Consider the following 15,371-nt stretch of genomic DNA (forward strand, 5'->3'; position numbering starts at 1 on the left):
TCAAACATTGAAAAGAAGTAACATAATTATTGACTACTGAAACTGTTAGCCATCGACATCAGCACAAAACCACAGAAACCTGTGTGGTCAAAGACCATGAAGCAATAGGCAGGACCACTTTCTGACAGTACCGAAGCATGTAAGAGATTGTGAAGACTGCATGTTGCCAAAAAGGCAATATCTTGATCTCTTTTATACCTGATTGACAGGAAACAGAAAAAAGGTAAGACCCTTATTGATGTGTATGGATGTGAAATTAGTGAGGATGTGTGTATCCATGTTTGGCCTTGAAAATATATAAGCACAATACCAGAAAGAAACTATTTTAACAAAGACTTGTACATAAAACATATATGTATACTGCAGAATCATAAACATATACAGCCAGGACGAAGAACAAATTTTATATTGTCGAGTTCGTAATATTTTTCAGTATTGTGGCACTATTACTGCATTTTGATCGTTTTTACAAGCTGAAGATATCTGACCACAATACGACTTCCAACATAACCAAGGAGAATAGAGGCCTCATAGACAGGGCCTATTTTGTGGTTATCACTCTAACCTCCGTCGGTTTTGGGGACTTAGTTCCTAAAAATAAAGTACTTCTTGTTGTACTGAAACTGATCTGCTTTTACTATGGAGCACCTGTTACTGGACGTTTTTTAGATCTTGTCGGACATTATCTTCTAGATTATTTTTTTCACACAGAGGCAACCAAATGGCTTGTTAAGTTTTTTGGTGCGTTACTGTCAGTTCCTATTCTCATAGGAATTGGAGGATTGGGCATTCATGTTCTTGATAGAGAGAAGGCCAATTGGTGCTTCATTTTATCTGACAGTGTCCTCCCTTAGCACCGTTGATTACGGTGATGATCATTTTTACACGTTCTGAGGAAGGTTGTTCGCCGTAGTCTGGCTATTTTTGGGCATTACCATTGCCTTTAAATCAATTGCCTTGTTTTTTTTTCAGAATTCAACGTTTGCAGGTAATAGTTTTTGTGTAAATTCTTTGTTTTGTTTCAATTTTGGTTAGTTATGTTTATATCTTAGTGTGTGTGCAGGTTCAATTACTTCCCTGTGATGTAAAACGAATTTTGTCAGTGGTCTTATCAATGCTGGATAAATTGGGTTAGGCTGCCCCTACTGCCCGCACAACAGCTGCTCACCCTCAAAACTACAACAGGCTTGGAAGCTCAACCGATACAGAACGGGTCCAACAGCTCAGGTCAGTTCTAGAAAGTCTTTGTTTTGTTTCAACAACTCGGGAAACAATGTCGTCCATTTTCCACTGACAAAAAAAAAATATATTCAATGTCAATAATAACAATCACATAATTTCTAAAAATATATTCAAATTGCCACCAAGAACAGGGAGAACCGATACAGAACGGGTCCAACAGCTCAGGGTCTCTTCCAGAAATTCTTTGTTTTGTTTCAACAGCTCAGGGGAAACAATGTTGTCCATTTACCACTGACAACAAAAAAATATTTAATTTTCAATGTCAATAATAACAATCACATAATTTCTAAAAAAAATATTCAAATTACCATCAATGAGGGAGGTAAAAGTGCAAACCTATAGCTGCAGAGGTAGGAATAATGGCACTAGAAATAATATTATTTTCATAAAGTAAAGATCCATAAACAAGTTCACGAATACCATCAATATCTACTGGCAATCACTTATTCTACTGGATCGGATCTTATGAAGCATGTTCATATCATACACAACATGATCGGGTCGTCCAAGCAGATTTTAAATCAGCTCTTTCAAACCAAGAAAAAGATGTTGAAGAAGATTATACGGGATCGTACATGAAGGATTCACAACCACTGATGAAGGATTCACAACCACTGATGAAGGATTCCTCGAAAAGTTAAGGATTAGTAATCCTTTTTAGAAATCGAATGGATGAGGGAGGGAGGGATAGTAATCCTTTTTTGAAATCGAATGGATAAGGGAGGGAGGAGGAGGGAGGGAGATTCTCATCAACAAGATCATTCTTTTTAATCTGCATGAGAATTTAAATTCAGAGTTACATAATCGTAATCAGTAATGACAGTGCAAACATGGTTAAATTATGAATTATAACAACAGCTTTCTACAAATTCCCACTTTATGAACAAGTTCCCCCCTAGAGAAGTAGCACAGAAATATAATTTTTTGTCAAGATATCCACATGTCCGGGAGGGAGATTCTCATCAGCAAGATCATTCTTTTTAATATGCATGAGAATTTAAACTCAGAGTTACATAATCGTAATCAGTAATGACAGTGCAAACATGATTAAATTATGAATTATAACAACAACTTTCTAAAAATTCCCACTTTATGAACAAGTCCCCCCTTAGAGAAGCAACACAGAAATATAATTTTTTGTCAAGATATCCACATGTCCTAAGCAGTACAAAATTAAGGGAGGGAGGGAGGGAGGAGAAGCACAACAAGTAAGCTTCCTTATTAGAAGCGGAAGCGGGGATTAAGATCGTGGTGTCTTCTTCTTGCAGTAGTTCAACTTCGGCTTCGACAACCATAATATCAGAGTTGAGAAGTGTTTGTGGGTGCATTTCTTTGTGTTTAAGAGCATCCACAATGGACTCCCAAAACCACCTCATTAGATAAAATTTAGGGAAAAGAAAACCCAGCTCCTAAAATAAGGAGACCTCTAGGAGCTCTTAAATCTGATGAGAGAGAATGAATTCCTAGTGGCTCCATATAATTTAATGCTACCCTATTTAATGAATATTTTAAAACCTTTAATCAATATTATATTTTTTCATAGAGATGGACCATTTATGTTAAATAAAAATATAATTCTAGCATTTATGACTCCCTAAACTAGAGAGTATGATTGAAGTCGAAATTTTATAGAGAGCTCATAAAATAACTTTTGTGTGTTTTTAGCTAAATTTTAACTAAAAAATAGAGAACATGATTGTAGATGCTCTAACTTGAACCGGAGCATGTAAAGTTGATTGAATAAGTTACACTCCAGACCTAGATAGATAGATAGTTAGTTAATGTAAAATTTGCGAAATTCAATTAGTGTAATCAATGATTAGAGAAGGATCAATTATTTCACTTACGTTTTATTAGAGTTGAATATGGTGAGTAGGGTGTAGTTATTAAAATTAAATTTATTTCACAATTCAATATATCATTTTTGATCATTTTATATTAAAATAAATTAGTAATTCAATAAATAATTCGGTAATAAGATGTACTGAGTGAATTTTAAATTTCGTCTAACAGTATAACTACAAAAATAGCATCTCTCAAAGAAAAAAAGCAACAAAAATAGAAATACGCATAAATATGAACTACAGCGACGACAACAAGAATAATACTAATGGAAAAATTTTCAAACTCTTGAAAAGATCAAAGTAAAGTTTCCTAGTTTTGAAAACACATAAAATAGGAACAATTGGGGAATAACAAATAGTGTGATGATTCCCTTCATAATTTATATACCCTGTTTCACCTATTAACCAACCATTTGCATGATATATTAGAAGAATAAACTACAAATTTTAATGCTTGTTGGAATTGATATGTAATAGTAAAATAGAGATTTTAATCTTTCCCTTGAGAAATAAAGAACGTGGAGGAGAAAATGAATAAAAAAATAATAAGAATAATTGCTATGATGTGGTAACTTGTAAGCAATCAGCAACCTTGCGTTACGTTTTGGAAATTTCTATAGGCCTTGGTCAAAGCATATGTGGAAACTTTTGGCTATTGTCTTATGCCACCTCCGCCAAGCCCCTAAATTTCAAATCAAGAATATTATACAATCATCCCATGAATAATAACGGCTGTTGACAATAATAGGTTACTGCATTTTATACCTTTTTATTTGATGCTCCGCCTAAGGAGTGGTTCTTGTGTCCGACAGTCCGACCAATTCATCTGTGTGACCATATTCACAAGCACATATAAGACTCAAATACAGAAATCTATGTACGTGTGAGTATGGTTGGACGGATGAGTTAATCTCACGGTTGGACGGATGAGTTGATTCCACGTGTGAGTATGGTTGGACTCAGAGAATTTTTCCCACCCAAAGGTTTCTTTTATTTACACGGTTGAAGACAGGAAATCGCATATAAGAATCGAATTTCCATCTTTTGTTTAATAACATAGTACCATTGATGATGCTTGATGCCATTTGGGAGTCTTGAAATGCAGTGGCTCCGACTTCTGAGAGGCCTTCCAAGACAACCATAAGTCTCAATGCCGCAAATGTATTTGTCTGTTATCTTTTTAGTTTTTATTTGCATATCCAAAATGTCTTTCTACTCACAATTCCATTCCAATAAAGCAAAATTACGGTTTTACCTTTTAAACAATTAATCATAAGACCTTCATAACACTAAAACAAATACAATTATGAGGAAATCAAATTTTCATTTTCTAGGAGCGGATGGGGTGCCCCTAACACCCCCTCCCGCCCCTGGAAATTAAAAAAAAAAATCCTACTAAATAGCCATGGCTCAAAACCAACCCAGCCCTCTACCCTCCCCACCTAAATGGCTCAGCGCACCACCCACCCCAATTTGGGTGGCTGTGTCCATGCCTAATTACACAATAAGCTGATCTGTCTTAATTATTTTAATTTTATAGGTCCTCATCCCCATTGACTAAAACAAAACAAAAAACAAAAAAGATTTGAAACTCTTATTGGCAAATCATAAATTTCTTTGACTCACTCAAAAAATTTACATCTTCCTTACCATTTTCACAATATAGATTTTTCGTCTCTTTTTTTCCCCCTAATCAAATGAATATAGGGATCTATGCCTCCTCCAAAAGTAGCGTTTTAGTAGGGCATAAAGGAATATTATAATTACGGTAACGTCCCGATCCGGTTCACTGATTTCAGTTTCAACAGCTGCCTTGGAAGTGCGCGTAGCGTTGTACCCTTGATATGCATATAGACCAAACCAAAACCCGTTTCACAGATAAACAACTTGTGGCATCCATCAAACACGTAATACTCCCAAAACCCAAAATTGTTTTGATGCAAAACAGCTTCAATATTTAATAACATCTAAGTCTCATTGAGCTTCAGCTTTGTAACTAGCTTTCTCCTCCTAGATTTCCATTGCTTTTGAGACTAGTCTTCTCAGGTCAGATTTCTTGATTGCTAAGCAAATACAGCAAATTCTTGTTAAATTTCTGTGAAACCTTTTGCTAAATTTAGTTAAAGAAGCCAAATTTCTGGTATTTGAAAGCACCCATTTATTTGGTTTTGCAGAAAGAAGCGAAATTTATTAAATCTGTGAAAGCCCATTTGTTTGGTTTAAGTGTTTGATAATTTTGTACTTGATTTTGTATCTCAGGGCAGATGGAGATTGACAAGGCAATCACAGAGTGTGATGATCGAAGGCTCAAGACGAAGTACAGCAACGCTATCTATGTTATTCAGAGAACTCTTGCGCTGTACTCGTAAGTTCTTCTGTGTTCCCTTCTGGGCATTGTTTGTTTTTGTAACTTTTCCAGCTTCTTGCATTTGTTCTAAACTGGATGCTGTGGTTTTTTGGGTCAATGCCTTCATCTTAATAGCTTAATATTGTAGGGATTAGAAAAGGAGATGGAGTTTTGAATTTTATGCTTCGGGTTGTTTAGATTTTAAGTAATATGTAGGCCGTTCAAACTGAATCAATTAGTTGTAAGCAGGACCAGCTTAACGGTGGGTTTTGTTCTTTTTCATCTTCCATATAAACGAAACTGATCAAAATCATTTTTTGTTCTTATTTTTGCTACATTTTCTCTGACATTAAATGAATTGAGCTAAAACCACTGTATCAATTACACTGTGACAATATTTCTGCTCCTTCTCAAGTTTGCTATAATTGGTTTACTCTCCCCTGTATATATTTCATTTTGAACTCAATGCAGTTACTGAAGTGTTGTTTCTGATTTTTAACATGTTTAGGTTTGCATCATGTAATGCTCTTACTGTGAGGTGCTTTAAACCTAAAATATAGTAAAAGACAAAATCAAATTGGTTGGTTAGTTGATTCCTGATACTGTCTTGATTGGCAAATACTTAGATATTGATGTGTGGAAGTATCTTGTAAATACTTATTTGAATCTGAGATGGATTTGAATCCCAGTTAACGGTACTCTGCTTTTCCTTGTTGGTACTTGTCCGGTTTGTCGCTATCCCTTTAAGATTCTTTAGATGTATACACCACGTGTTAATGGCAATCTGGGCACTATGAGCCAGACTAGGCTTGCAAATTTCTTTATGGATTTTGCATATATCTCATTCTTATCTGGAAAGATATTCCTACCAAAAGGTCTTAAATTACACCACCCTTGAATTTTTGTTTGTGCAAAATACTCTTTCCTAGCTTGACGACAAACATTAATTTAAAGACCATTAGATGTTTCATTATTACATACAAGATGGTTCAAATGAAACATTGTGGGAGAATAATAATATTATAAATCAAATAAGTAAATGCCCTTGAGGTGCTCCGGCTCTCTTGATACCTTAGAGTTTGGAATTTCACATTCGAACTCTGCTGTTGAAACATCAAGATTTGATTAGTCATGCTCCTTAGTCTGCATGCAAGTACTAAATTGTTTTCATCAACAGAATTGAGGAGGTCGCCTTCAGCTTTAATGGGGGAAAGGATTCAACTGTAAGTTTTAAAGTGATTTTTCGTGGCTTATCTATCAGTTACCTTCTGTGTCATTGATAAATAGTAATAACTTCGTTCTGTAGGTTTTGCTGCACCTACTTAGGGCTGGCTACTTTTTGCATAAGGGGGAGAAAAGCTGTTCTAATGGTGATGTAAAAGACTTTCCAATCCGAACAATATATTTTGAGTCCCCATCTGCTTTCCCCGAGATCAACTCTTTTACTTATGATACGGCCACTACGTGAGAGATGCTCCCCTTCTTACCTTTTTTTCCCTTTTTGTTTATTTCTGTCTTTAAATGTCATTGTATGATCATAAAATTTCTAGTTTTAGCAAGATTATAGGAATGCTTTTGTTTAAATTTATTAACTTTTAAGCCTATGAAATGTTGTAGCCTTCAATTGACATTCTTATTTAAGCAGCTATGGTTTGCAACTGGATATCATTCGCTCAGATTTCAAGTCTGGCTTGGAGGCTTTACTTAATGCGAAACCAATCAAAGCTATTTTCCTTGGCGTCCGAATGGGTGATCCTACTGCGGTACTTTGATTTTCTATATCGGCAAAGTCACAATCATATCGTAGACATATCTCTGGCTATCAGATTATCTTCCAGAGTTTTGTGACAAAGATGTCTAAACTTTTGTGAGATTTACAATCTTGTAGGTTGGTCAAGAACAGTTCTCTCCTAGTTCACTTGGATGGCCACCTTTCATGAGGGTGAATCCTATATTGGATTGGTCATACAGGTATTCATTTACCATATGCTCTGTCCTCTATTTTCCTTATTTTTGGCAAATGGTAAGGGCTGTTAGAGAAAAAGTTCATTTCTACTCGAAAAGTGCATTTCTGTCGTTTTCAATATGGCTGGAGGAATCATCATCTCTTCACGACAATCAGAATGGGGCTTTAAAAGTGTTTCTAATACCATATATCTGTCAAATTCCTTCAGCTTCTGAGCGCATCATACCTAACTTTTTGCCTAAATTCCATGCTAAGATTGATCCTTTTGCACTGGACTAATTTGTTTTGTTTTTATATCTCCATGAATGTTTATGCTGATTGTAATGTAGAGGAAATGGTTGTTATCCACTTAATCTGAACTTTCGAGGGGTTTGACTTCCATGTGTTTCATTGCAGAGATGTGTGGGCTTTTCTCTTAACTTGCAAAGTTCCCTACTGCAGTCTATATGATCAAGGGTAATACTTTCTCTATGTGGCTTGAACTGTTGCTTTGGTTCTTGGCTTTTCTCAGTGCTCACAATACTTTTGAGTGTTACAAGTTGGTTATTGATGCAGATATTGTCACGTGTCATTTGATTTTACTCTTCTGTTATACTCATTTAGTCATGTTCGGCTAATTGGTTTCTGTTATTTTCTTCATTCTCACAGTTACACTTCAATTGGAAGCATCTATGACACAGTTCCAAATGCATTATTGTGCATTAACAATTCCTCCGGCAGCAAAGAAGTATTTAGACCTGCATATTTGCTTTCTGATGGAAGATTAGAGAGAGCTGGGAGAGTTAAAAAACTTCCTTCGTCAGTTAGTGGGCATAACCCTGCTGTTATCAATGGCCTTGACAATATGGACTTGCATAATAGTAGCCTACTCACGGCCTCAGCCATTGCTGTGGGAGATGAGATTTTGTAAGTCGTTGTTGGTATTACTTACTTTTGTTGCAATCAATATCCATAATTGTATTGTTCTGAGTGTAATGGTCCTATATACATTGGATGTGCCATGATATCAATGATGAGTGATTACTCGTTTAAATTTCAGGCCTTTTTCCATTTATTCAACTCTTGATCTTCTTTTGTATTTAGTAACCTTCATCTAGAAGAAAAAAAGGGTCTTTCTTCTTGAAGAAAATGGGGGGCAGGGTGGTTTAGTTTCATTAGCCAGCCATCTAGGTTTTGTCCTTTCTTTTTGGTGCTTTTGTTCAATATCTTCAGATTTATTGTTTTTTGTTGTATTTTTCCTGGATTCATGATTCTTACATGTAAATATCTTTCATTATCTCGTGGTTTAAGGCTAAACAATCACTAATTGTTTCAAAATTATGGTTATACCCTTGCGAAATTGGATTTTAGCACTTCGAGTTAGCTTTTGTAGTGATCAAGCCGCGTTACATGATCATTTTTTTTCTTTTATTTTCAATTATCACGTATGCAAAAAGAAAACAGAAACAGTCAGTAGTGTTGGGGACTGACATGGTATCAGGTAACTTCAAAAAATAAAGGACAAGAAAGTGTTGTGGAATGAAATGAGCTTCAAATGTTGTAGCCTTTTAGTTCTCAACCCAGTGTTATTAGTAATAACTTATTACTGAAGTTTATTGTTTTCTTTGTATCTGTTTGATAGCTCAGGTTTGGCACTGTTGAGGATCAAATAGGGCCTTCATTGTGTAGAAAGCTCCATTCTTTTGGCTGGTTGGTATCACAAACTGCTGTTGTTCGGAATGATGTGAGTTACTGTTGCAGAATTAATTTTCTTAAACCACAATTTGGCCTAGTTACAATGTACCTATGTGCCAACTTATGTCACTGCAATGATGGATGTGCTGTTACATATGGAACTTGAAACATGCATTTACTCACATCACCTTACTGTTTCATCTTCTATGACATTCTTTTGGTAACCAACAGATAGATTCTGTGGCTGAAGAAGTTGAGCGACGACAATCAACTGATGATATGGTAATCATTACAATCTGTTTGAGAGTTATTTAGGTGGTTTCTTAGTGATGCAATGAATGAGGGATTTGCCTTTCTTGGTTTTTATTCTTTATGCAATTTTACTTTTCATGACTGTAGGTATTTATATATGGAGGGGTAGGCCCACTGCACTCAGATGTCACTACGGCAGGTGTTGCAAAGGCTTTTGGGGTTCGTCTGGTACGTTTGTTTTTGTTAAACTTTCAACGTTTGTTTTTGTTGAACTTTCTCAATCACAAAACAGTGATATTTCATTGAATCTATTAGTCTTTCATTTTGGGAAAAAAGGAAAATCTCTATTAACCCTGCAACCTCAGGGACTTGTAAAATGGTGTTCGTAGGAAGATCATTGAGATGTCCTAATTTGTGCCAGTTTTCTAGTTGTCCTCAAAGTCTCTAACTGATCAAGGTTGGTCAATTTTCATTAATTTAGGCTCCTGATGAAGAATTTGAAGAATATCTGAGGCATCTTATAGGTGATCAATGCACTGGTGACCGGAATGAGGTACTTAGATGTCGAGAAATTTCTCAGATAGCATATGGTCTCGTTGTGTTTTTTTTTTTCATCTCCTGGTGGTTACTTTCTGCGTACTGTGTTCCCGTAAATTTTTTTATTTTGCATAGCTTACTGTGCCAGAGTCTTCACGGCATGAATTTAATCTTGTTCTTGTTTTTTTTCCTTCTCAGATGGCTCTGTTGCCTGAAGGTATTACTGAGTTGTTGCATCATGAAAAGCTGATTGTCCCCTTGGTATGTATTTGGAAGGTCACATATGATAGTTTTGTTTTTTGTATCTGGTCAGCTAGAATTTATGATACTGTACTGAAGCTTCCACTGTCAAAAACTGCTTAAATGTCTTTCTCTTGGCCAATTTCTGTGCATAGATATCTTGCAATCAATAAAGTGCTAATCTTATATAGCATGGCATCGAATGATCGTCTCTTGCAGATTAAGTGTAAAAATGTAATAATCCTTACTGCAACAAATGCCTTGGAGCTGGATGAGGAGTGGAACTGTCTAATTGAACTAATGAGATCCGATGATGTGCTACTAATGATGCAATCATTTGTATCTAAGCATTTGACAACAAATCTTACAGATGTATGTAATTCTGTCTTCCATGATATTGTCAATATATTAAGTCTTGAAATTTTGAGTGTGTACACACACACACACATTGATATGTTGGGTAATGTTCTTTCCAGAAGTCTCTCCATATTATTTGCTAAGTGTTAATCTGAACCACACATTTAAACAATGAGCCACCTGATCAATGCAGGTAGAAATTGCTCGACCTCTGTCAAAACTTTGCCTTGAATTTCCAGACCTTTACATTGGTAAGTGCCTTTTGAAAACTGTACATTCCTAGGAGAATGTGATATCTAGTATCTTATTCCAATTTTGATCTTCATGTGAAATATCAAGGTTGTCATCGCAAATCCAGAAAGGAGCCTCTTATACTTTATTTCAAGGGCAAGGTACAAGAACATTTCCCAGGTTCCAAATATGCAATTAAGTTATGCAAGTTGTTCTATTGAATTTAACCCTTTGAGAACTTTGGTTGCAGGACCAAGATCGAATTGAATCAGCTGTAGAAGCATTGAACAAGAAGTTCTGTCCGGGGGCTTTCGTTGAAATCAACTCCAGTTAATGGCAGCATTGTTCAAGTGGTCTTCTCATGCTTCAAATTGCTGAGTTATTCCACACTTGAACCGGCCTCTCTTATATGAAAATGTTGATGGAACAAGAGGAAATCCTCCCCATGTATTTGTTGGATGGAACAAGGAGATCATTGCAATGGAATTTGAAAGGGGAGAGAGATGAGGAAAAGAAACTGGGCAAAGCCCCCTATAATTGGAGGGAAATGTTAAGAATTACGTTATTATGAACAACTATGTTAAATACAAATGTACTTTGCACTAGATGGAATCTCACAGTTCACTACCATCACAATACTATTCCATGTGATAAACTGGATGGTTCTTTTAAACTATTCAGTTTTATCTTGATTAATAACACAAATCCAATGAAAAACTGATGGATTAAGGTTGACCATTACTTGACGCGATTCTAAATTGATTTATCATGTTACATGTATTAACTTTTGTAGAATGTGACTTGTTTAGATTGAAGATTAGAGGGACTCTAGGCTTAAGTTGTTGGTTTATGAAATGTGAGTAAGTTCAACGTTTATGAAATGTGAGTCAATCAGAACATGATATGATTAGCAAACAAGTTAGGTGGGAGGTCAAATCACAATTAACATAATTATATGGTTTTTTTTTTTTTTTGTCATACATAATTATATGGTTAGGATTGATATAGTTGACACTCAAATCCCTTTTTTAGTCCCAATATTCCCTCTTTATTCTTGTTAATATTTATTTTCTCGTTTATGAAATTTGAATTCGTGACCTTTTTAAACAAAATGAAAATTGGATGATGCTAGACTAAATGGTCAGTAACATTATATTTCTGAACTTGCAAAAATCAAAATCAACCATGGTTTCATCCAAGATGACGCGTATGGTTGTTGGCTTCATGCCATGGCCATTTGGCCATGTGAGACCACACGACGGGGAGAAATAGGAGGGAAGAAATGAGTCAAAGCACCTTTCGTCGTTTAAAACATTCCCTTCTAAAAGGACATCTCTTAAAATGTCGAATGTTAAAATCAATTTTTAAAGCCTCAACCTTTTGGTCTTTGAGAGAGAGAGAGAGAGAGAGAGAGAGAGAGAAATGGACGGAGGAGGAGGGGCTGGTTGGAGTGGCGACGAAGCCAACACCACCAAGAAGGGATTAGCGGGCACGGGCTTGGAATTACCAGAGAATCGCCATGGAAACCTAAAAAGTGCTTCCAGCGACCAAAACCTCAAAGACCTCCTTCTCCAAATCAAGTCCTGCAAATCCCCTGTAAGCACTCAAATCACCAATAACCCACATTTCAGTTTTCTATTTTGTGCTCCTATTTTCCTTTGCAAGTTGCAACCCATCAAACCCTTATCTGGGTTCTTGTTTGTGTCTATGGTTGTAATCGTTTTGGGTTTTGTTTATCCTTTCAACTCGTTGCAGGCTGTTATCAACTACGGCGCATCTTGGTATGTCTCATTCTCCGGCTATTTTTTACAACTTTGTGCACATTCATTTTGAGCTCAAGGTGTTTGATGTTTAGCTTCAATGACAAATTGAGTGAATTGGTTATTTTTGGTCTTATTTTCAGGTGCCGTGTGTGTAGCCAAATCCTTCCTGCATTCTGCCAGCTAAGTAATAGTTTTCCAAAGCTCTCTTTCATCTATGCAGACATTGATGAATGTCCTGAAACTACTCAGCACATTCGGTACACGCCGACCTTCCATTTTTACCGGGAGGGTGAACGGGTGGATGAGATGTTTGGTGCTGGAGAAGAGCGGCTTCATGATCGGTTGTGGTTGCACTCCTGAACTGTTTGTTTCAAACAATTATTCAGCTGTGGCTGTGGGTATAGTTTGCACCCAAAATCTGTATGGCTTTGTATAATTTGTGCCCAAGCTATTACTCAAGTTGTTGAATTTCTTGCTATGAGCCTACAATCATGCAATTACTAGATTTTGATTGTTCACGATGAGCTTCAACGTTGAGATATAAAAAGACAATCTGATAAATTTCACAAATTGGTCAATCAGGTCCAATGCCAGAACCCTCAACAATCAATTAGCTGGGTAATGGGAAAAGTAAGAAAAATGGAAACATGAAAAATGACAGAAACGATAAAAGACAATGCAACAAATACTACAGGCTCCTCCTAAGTTTGCTACTATCTCAACTTTAAAGCACACATCTCCTACCCTCAACTCTAATTTGAGCCTTGAAAGTGTAGACCTCAACATCAGACGTGTGCATTGAAGTTTCTTTATTCTTCTCTAGCAAGATGAATAATGGCGGCAACGATGGTAGCTATTTGCAAAAACTAGCTCACTTTCTCAGGCCTTTGGCTTGAGGATCTTTACGGTCTCCCAAGTGAAATCTGGATCATCACGGCCAAAATGACCATAAGCAGCAGTCTTTTGATACCTGAAGTTGCCTCCTCTTTTCAAATCAAGGTTGTTGGCAATCATTCCAGGCCTAAAGTCAAAATTCTCCTTGATGAGAACCAATATCTCCTTGTCTGGAATTTTTCCGGTTTTGTAGGTATCCACAAAAACTGATAGGGGTTCTGGGACGCCGATCGCATAAGAAACCTGCACAATACAGCGTCGAGCAAGCCCTGATGCGACAACACTCTTTGCTGCCTGCCTTACAATGTATGCACCACTCCGGTCCACCTTGGTTGGATCTTTCCCTGAGAAAGCACCACCACCATGAGCACCCCAACCACCATAGGTGTCAATGATAATCTTCCTGCCCGTAAGCCCAGCATCTCCATGAGGTCCTCCAATGACAAATCTACCCGAAGGATTGAGGTGATAAATAGTTTTGTCATCAATGAATTGGGCTGGGACGACAGGTTTGATCACATGTTCCTTCAAATCACTAGCGATCTGCTCATTTTTGACAGTCTCATCGTGTTGGGTTGAGATGAGGATGGTGTGCACCCGAATCGGGACCATGGCCCCGTTCTCATTCCGGTACTCAACAGTCACTTGGGTCTTACCATCAGGCCTAAGCCATGGGACCGTTTTGTTCTTTCTGACCTCAGTAAGCCTGGCACCAATCTTGGTGGCAAGGACATGAGTTAATGGCATGAGCTCAGGTGTTTCATCTGTGGCGTAACCAAACATGTGGCCTTGGTCACCAGCTCCAATTTCCTCAGGCTTCTTGGTGAGGTGGCCATGAACTCCCTCTGCAATTTCAGGGCTTTGCTTCTCAATATTGACAAGGACCTTGCAGTTGTCAGCATCAAGGCCTACATCAGCTGATGTAAACCCAATTCCCCTGCAAGTGTCTCGAACTATTTTCTCATAATCTACCTTAGCCTGGGTTGTGATCTCACCAAAGACCATGACCATGTTGGTTTTTGTACACGTCTCGCAGGCAACTTTGCTCTCGGGGTCTTGTTCCAAGCAAGCGTCAAGAACGGCATCCGAGACTTGGTCACAGAGCTTGTCGGGGTGACCCTCATTGACAGATTCAGAGGTGAAGAGGAAGGTGTCCATCTCTAAACTGATAAAGACCAAAAGATATGTGTTAATTCTCCAATTTGACATTAAAATATTGAAATCTCAGCAACAGAGAAGCACATGTAATGTCTAAACAATTCCCATCTTACTCAATCTCATTGCCTGTTAAATCATGCACAATATCTAACTGATGATATGAGAATTTAGATTTCAACAAAATCTAGAGATTGATGAACAGAATTATCAACAGATATCGGCAACAAATCAAGGCAAACCAAAAAATTGTGACCATAAATCTAAGATCTAATTAAACAGCAGAATTCTTGATAAGATCTAACAACGAAAATGAGAGATCATGCAGCTACAAAACCATAACACCAAATCCTCAAAGCATTAAACAGAGAAATCAAAACGTTACGTACACATTCCAAAGAATGCAATGAATGAATTGGATCTAAACAGACAGATGGCATGCTAACAAAAAAGCAGATATCAATTAGCCCTATATTGTCTAAAGCAATTGCGAAATATGAGATCAAGATCCAATGGACATTTTCGAAACCAAGTTAGATGCAGTAAGGAAATGAGACAAGAAAAAAGAAGAACGAACCTGAGAGCGACAGAGGAGGAGGAGGAGGAGGAGGAGGAGAAAGAATGAGAGACGTGAAAAAATGAAAGAGAAGATGGGGTGAAGGTCAGTTTGATTTTATATATAGACGTGAAGAATCGATATGCAGCGGGGCGCCAATTACGTCTGACTCGTTCTCTCTCTCTCTGCCATTTGGGTTGTTTTGGATTGGCTCATAATTTACTTTCCCGCATGGTGGTACTCGGCCTACTTACTTGCCATGTGGAGTTTGGCTATGTGATATGCTGTGTGTGTTATTGTCGCGTATAAAATT

The 15,371-nt window shown here is 37.1% G+C and overlaps 3 protein-coding genes across 4 annotated transcripts; 2 read left to right on the forward strand and 1 right to left on the reverse strand.

Moving 5' to 3' along the window:
- The first annotated feature begins 4,939 nt into the window (after positions 1–4,939).
- LOC117635642 (FAD synthase) lies at positions 4,940–11,431 on the forward strand. The gene is made up of 17 exons (XM_034369977.1): positions 4,940–5,132; positions 5,346–5,451; positions 6,611–6,656; positions 6,740–6,897; positions 7,079–7,196; positions 7,322–7,404; positions 7,796–7,855; positions 8,048–8,305; positions 9,026–9,122; positions 9,305–9,355; positions 9,473–9,553; positions 9,807–9,878; positions 10,061–10,123; positions 10,322–10,474; positions 10,653–10,710; positions 10,799–10,851; positions 10,941–11,431. The coding sequence occupies exons 2-17, from the start codon at positions 5,351–5,353 to the stop codon at positions 11,022–11,024; spliced, it is 1,536 nt and encodes a 511-aa protein (XP_034225868.1). The 5' UTR covers positions 4,940–5,132; positions 5,346–5,350; the 3' UTR covers positions 11,025–11,431.
- A 583-nt stretch (positions 11,432–12,014) lies between these two features.
- Positions 12,015–12,971, forward strand: LOC117633944 (thioredoxin-like 3-3). The gene is made up of 3 exons (XM_034367813.1): positions 12,015–12,286; positions 12,446–12,471; positions 12,594–12,971. The coding sequence occupies exons 1-3, from the start codon at positions 12,113–12,115 to the stop codon at positions 12,811–12,813; spliced, it is 420 nt and encodes a 139-aa protein (XP_034223704.1). The 5' UTR covers positions 12,015–12,112; the 3' UTR covers positions 12,814–12,971.
- A 15-nt stretch (positions 12,972–12,986) lies between these two features.
- On the reverse strand, positions 12,987–15,239 carry LOC117633942 (S-adenosylmethionine synthase 3). Of its 2 annotated transcripts, none has more exons than XM_034367811.1 (2): positions 15,080–15,239; positions 12,987–14,512 (listed from the first exon to the last, which is right to left on the reverse strand). In XM_034367811.1, exon 2 carries the CDS (start codon positions 14,503–14,505, stop codon positions 13,333–13,335), a length of 1,173 nt encoding a protein of 390 aa, XP_034223702.1. In that variant the 5' UTR covers positions 14,506–14,512; positions 15,080–15,239; the 3' UTR covers positions 12,987–13,332. The 2 variants fall into 2 exon arrangements, with proteins under 2 accessions (XP_034223702.1, XP_034223703.1); XM_034367812.1 differs by lacking the exon at positions 15,080–15,239 and adding an exon at positions 14,892–15,031.
- Positions 15,240–15,371: the final 132 nt, after the last annotated feature.

The sequence above is a fragment of the Prunus dulcis genome, chromosome 7, assembly GCF_902201215.1.
Source record: "Prunus dulcis chromosome 7, ALMONDv2, whole genome shotgun sequence".
In the NCBI taxonomy this organism is placed as follows: Eukaryota; Viridiplantae; Streptophyta; class Magnoliopsida; order Rosales; family Rosaceae; genus Prunus; species Prunus dulcis.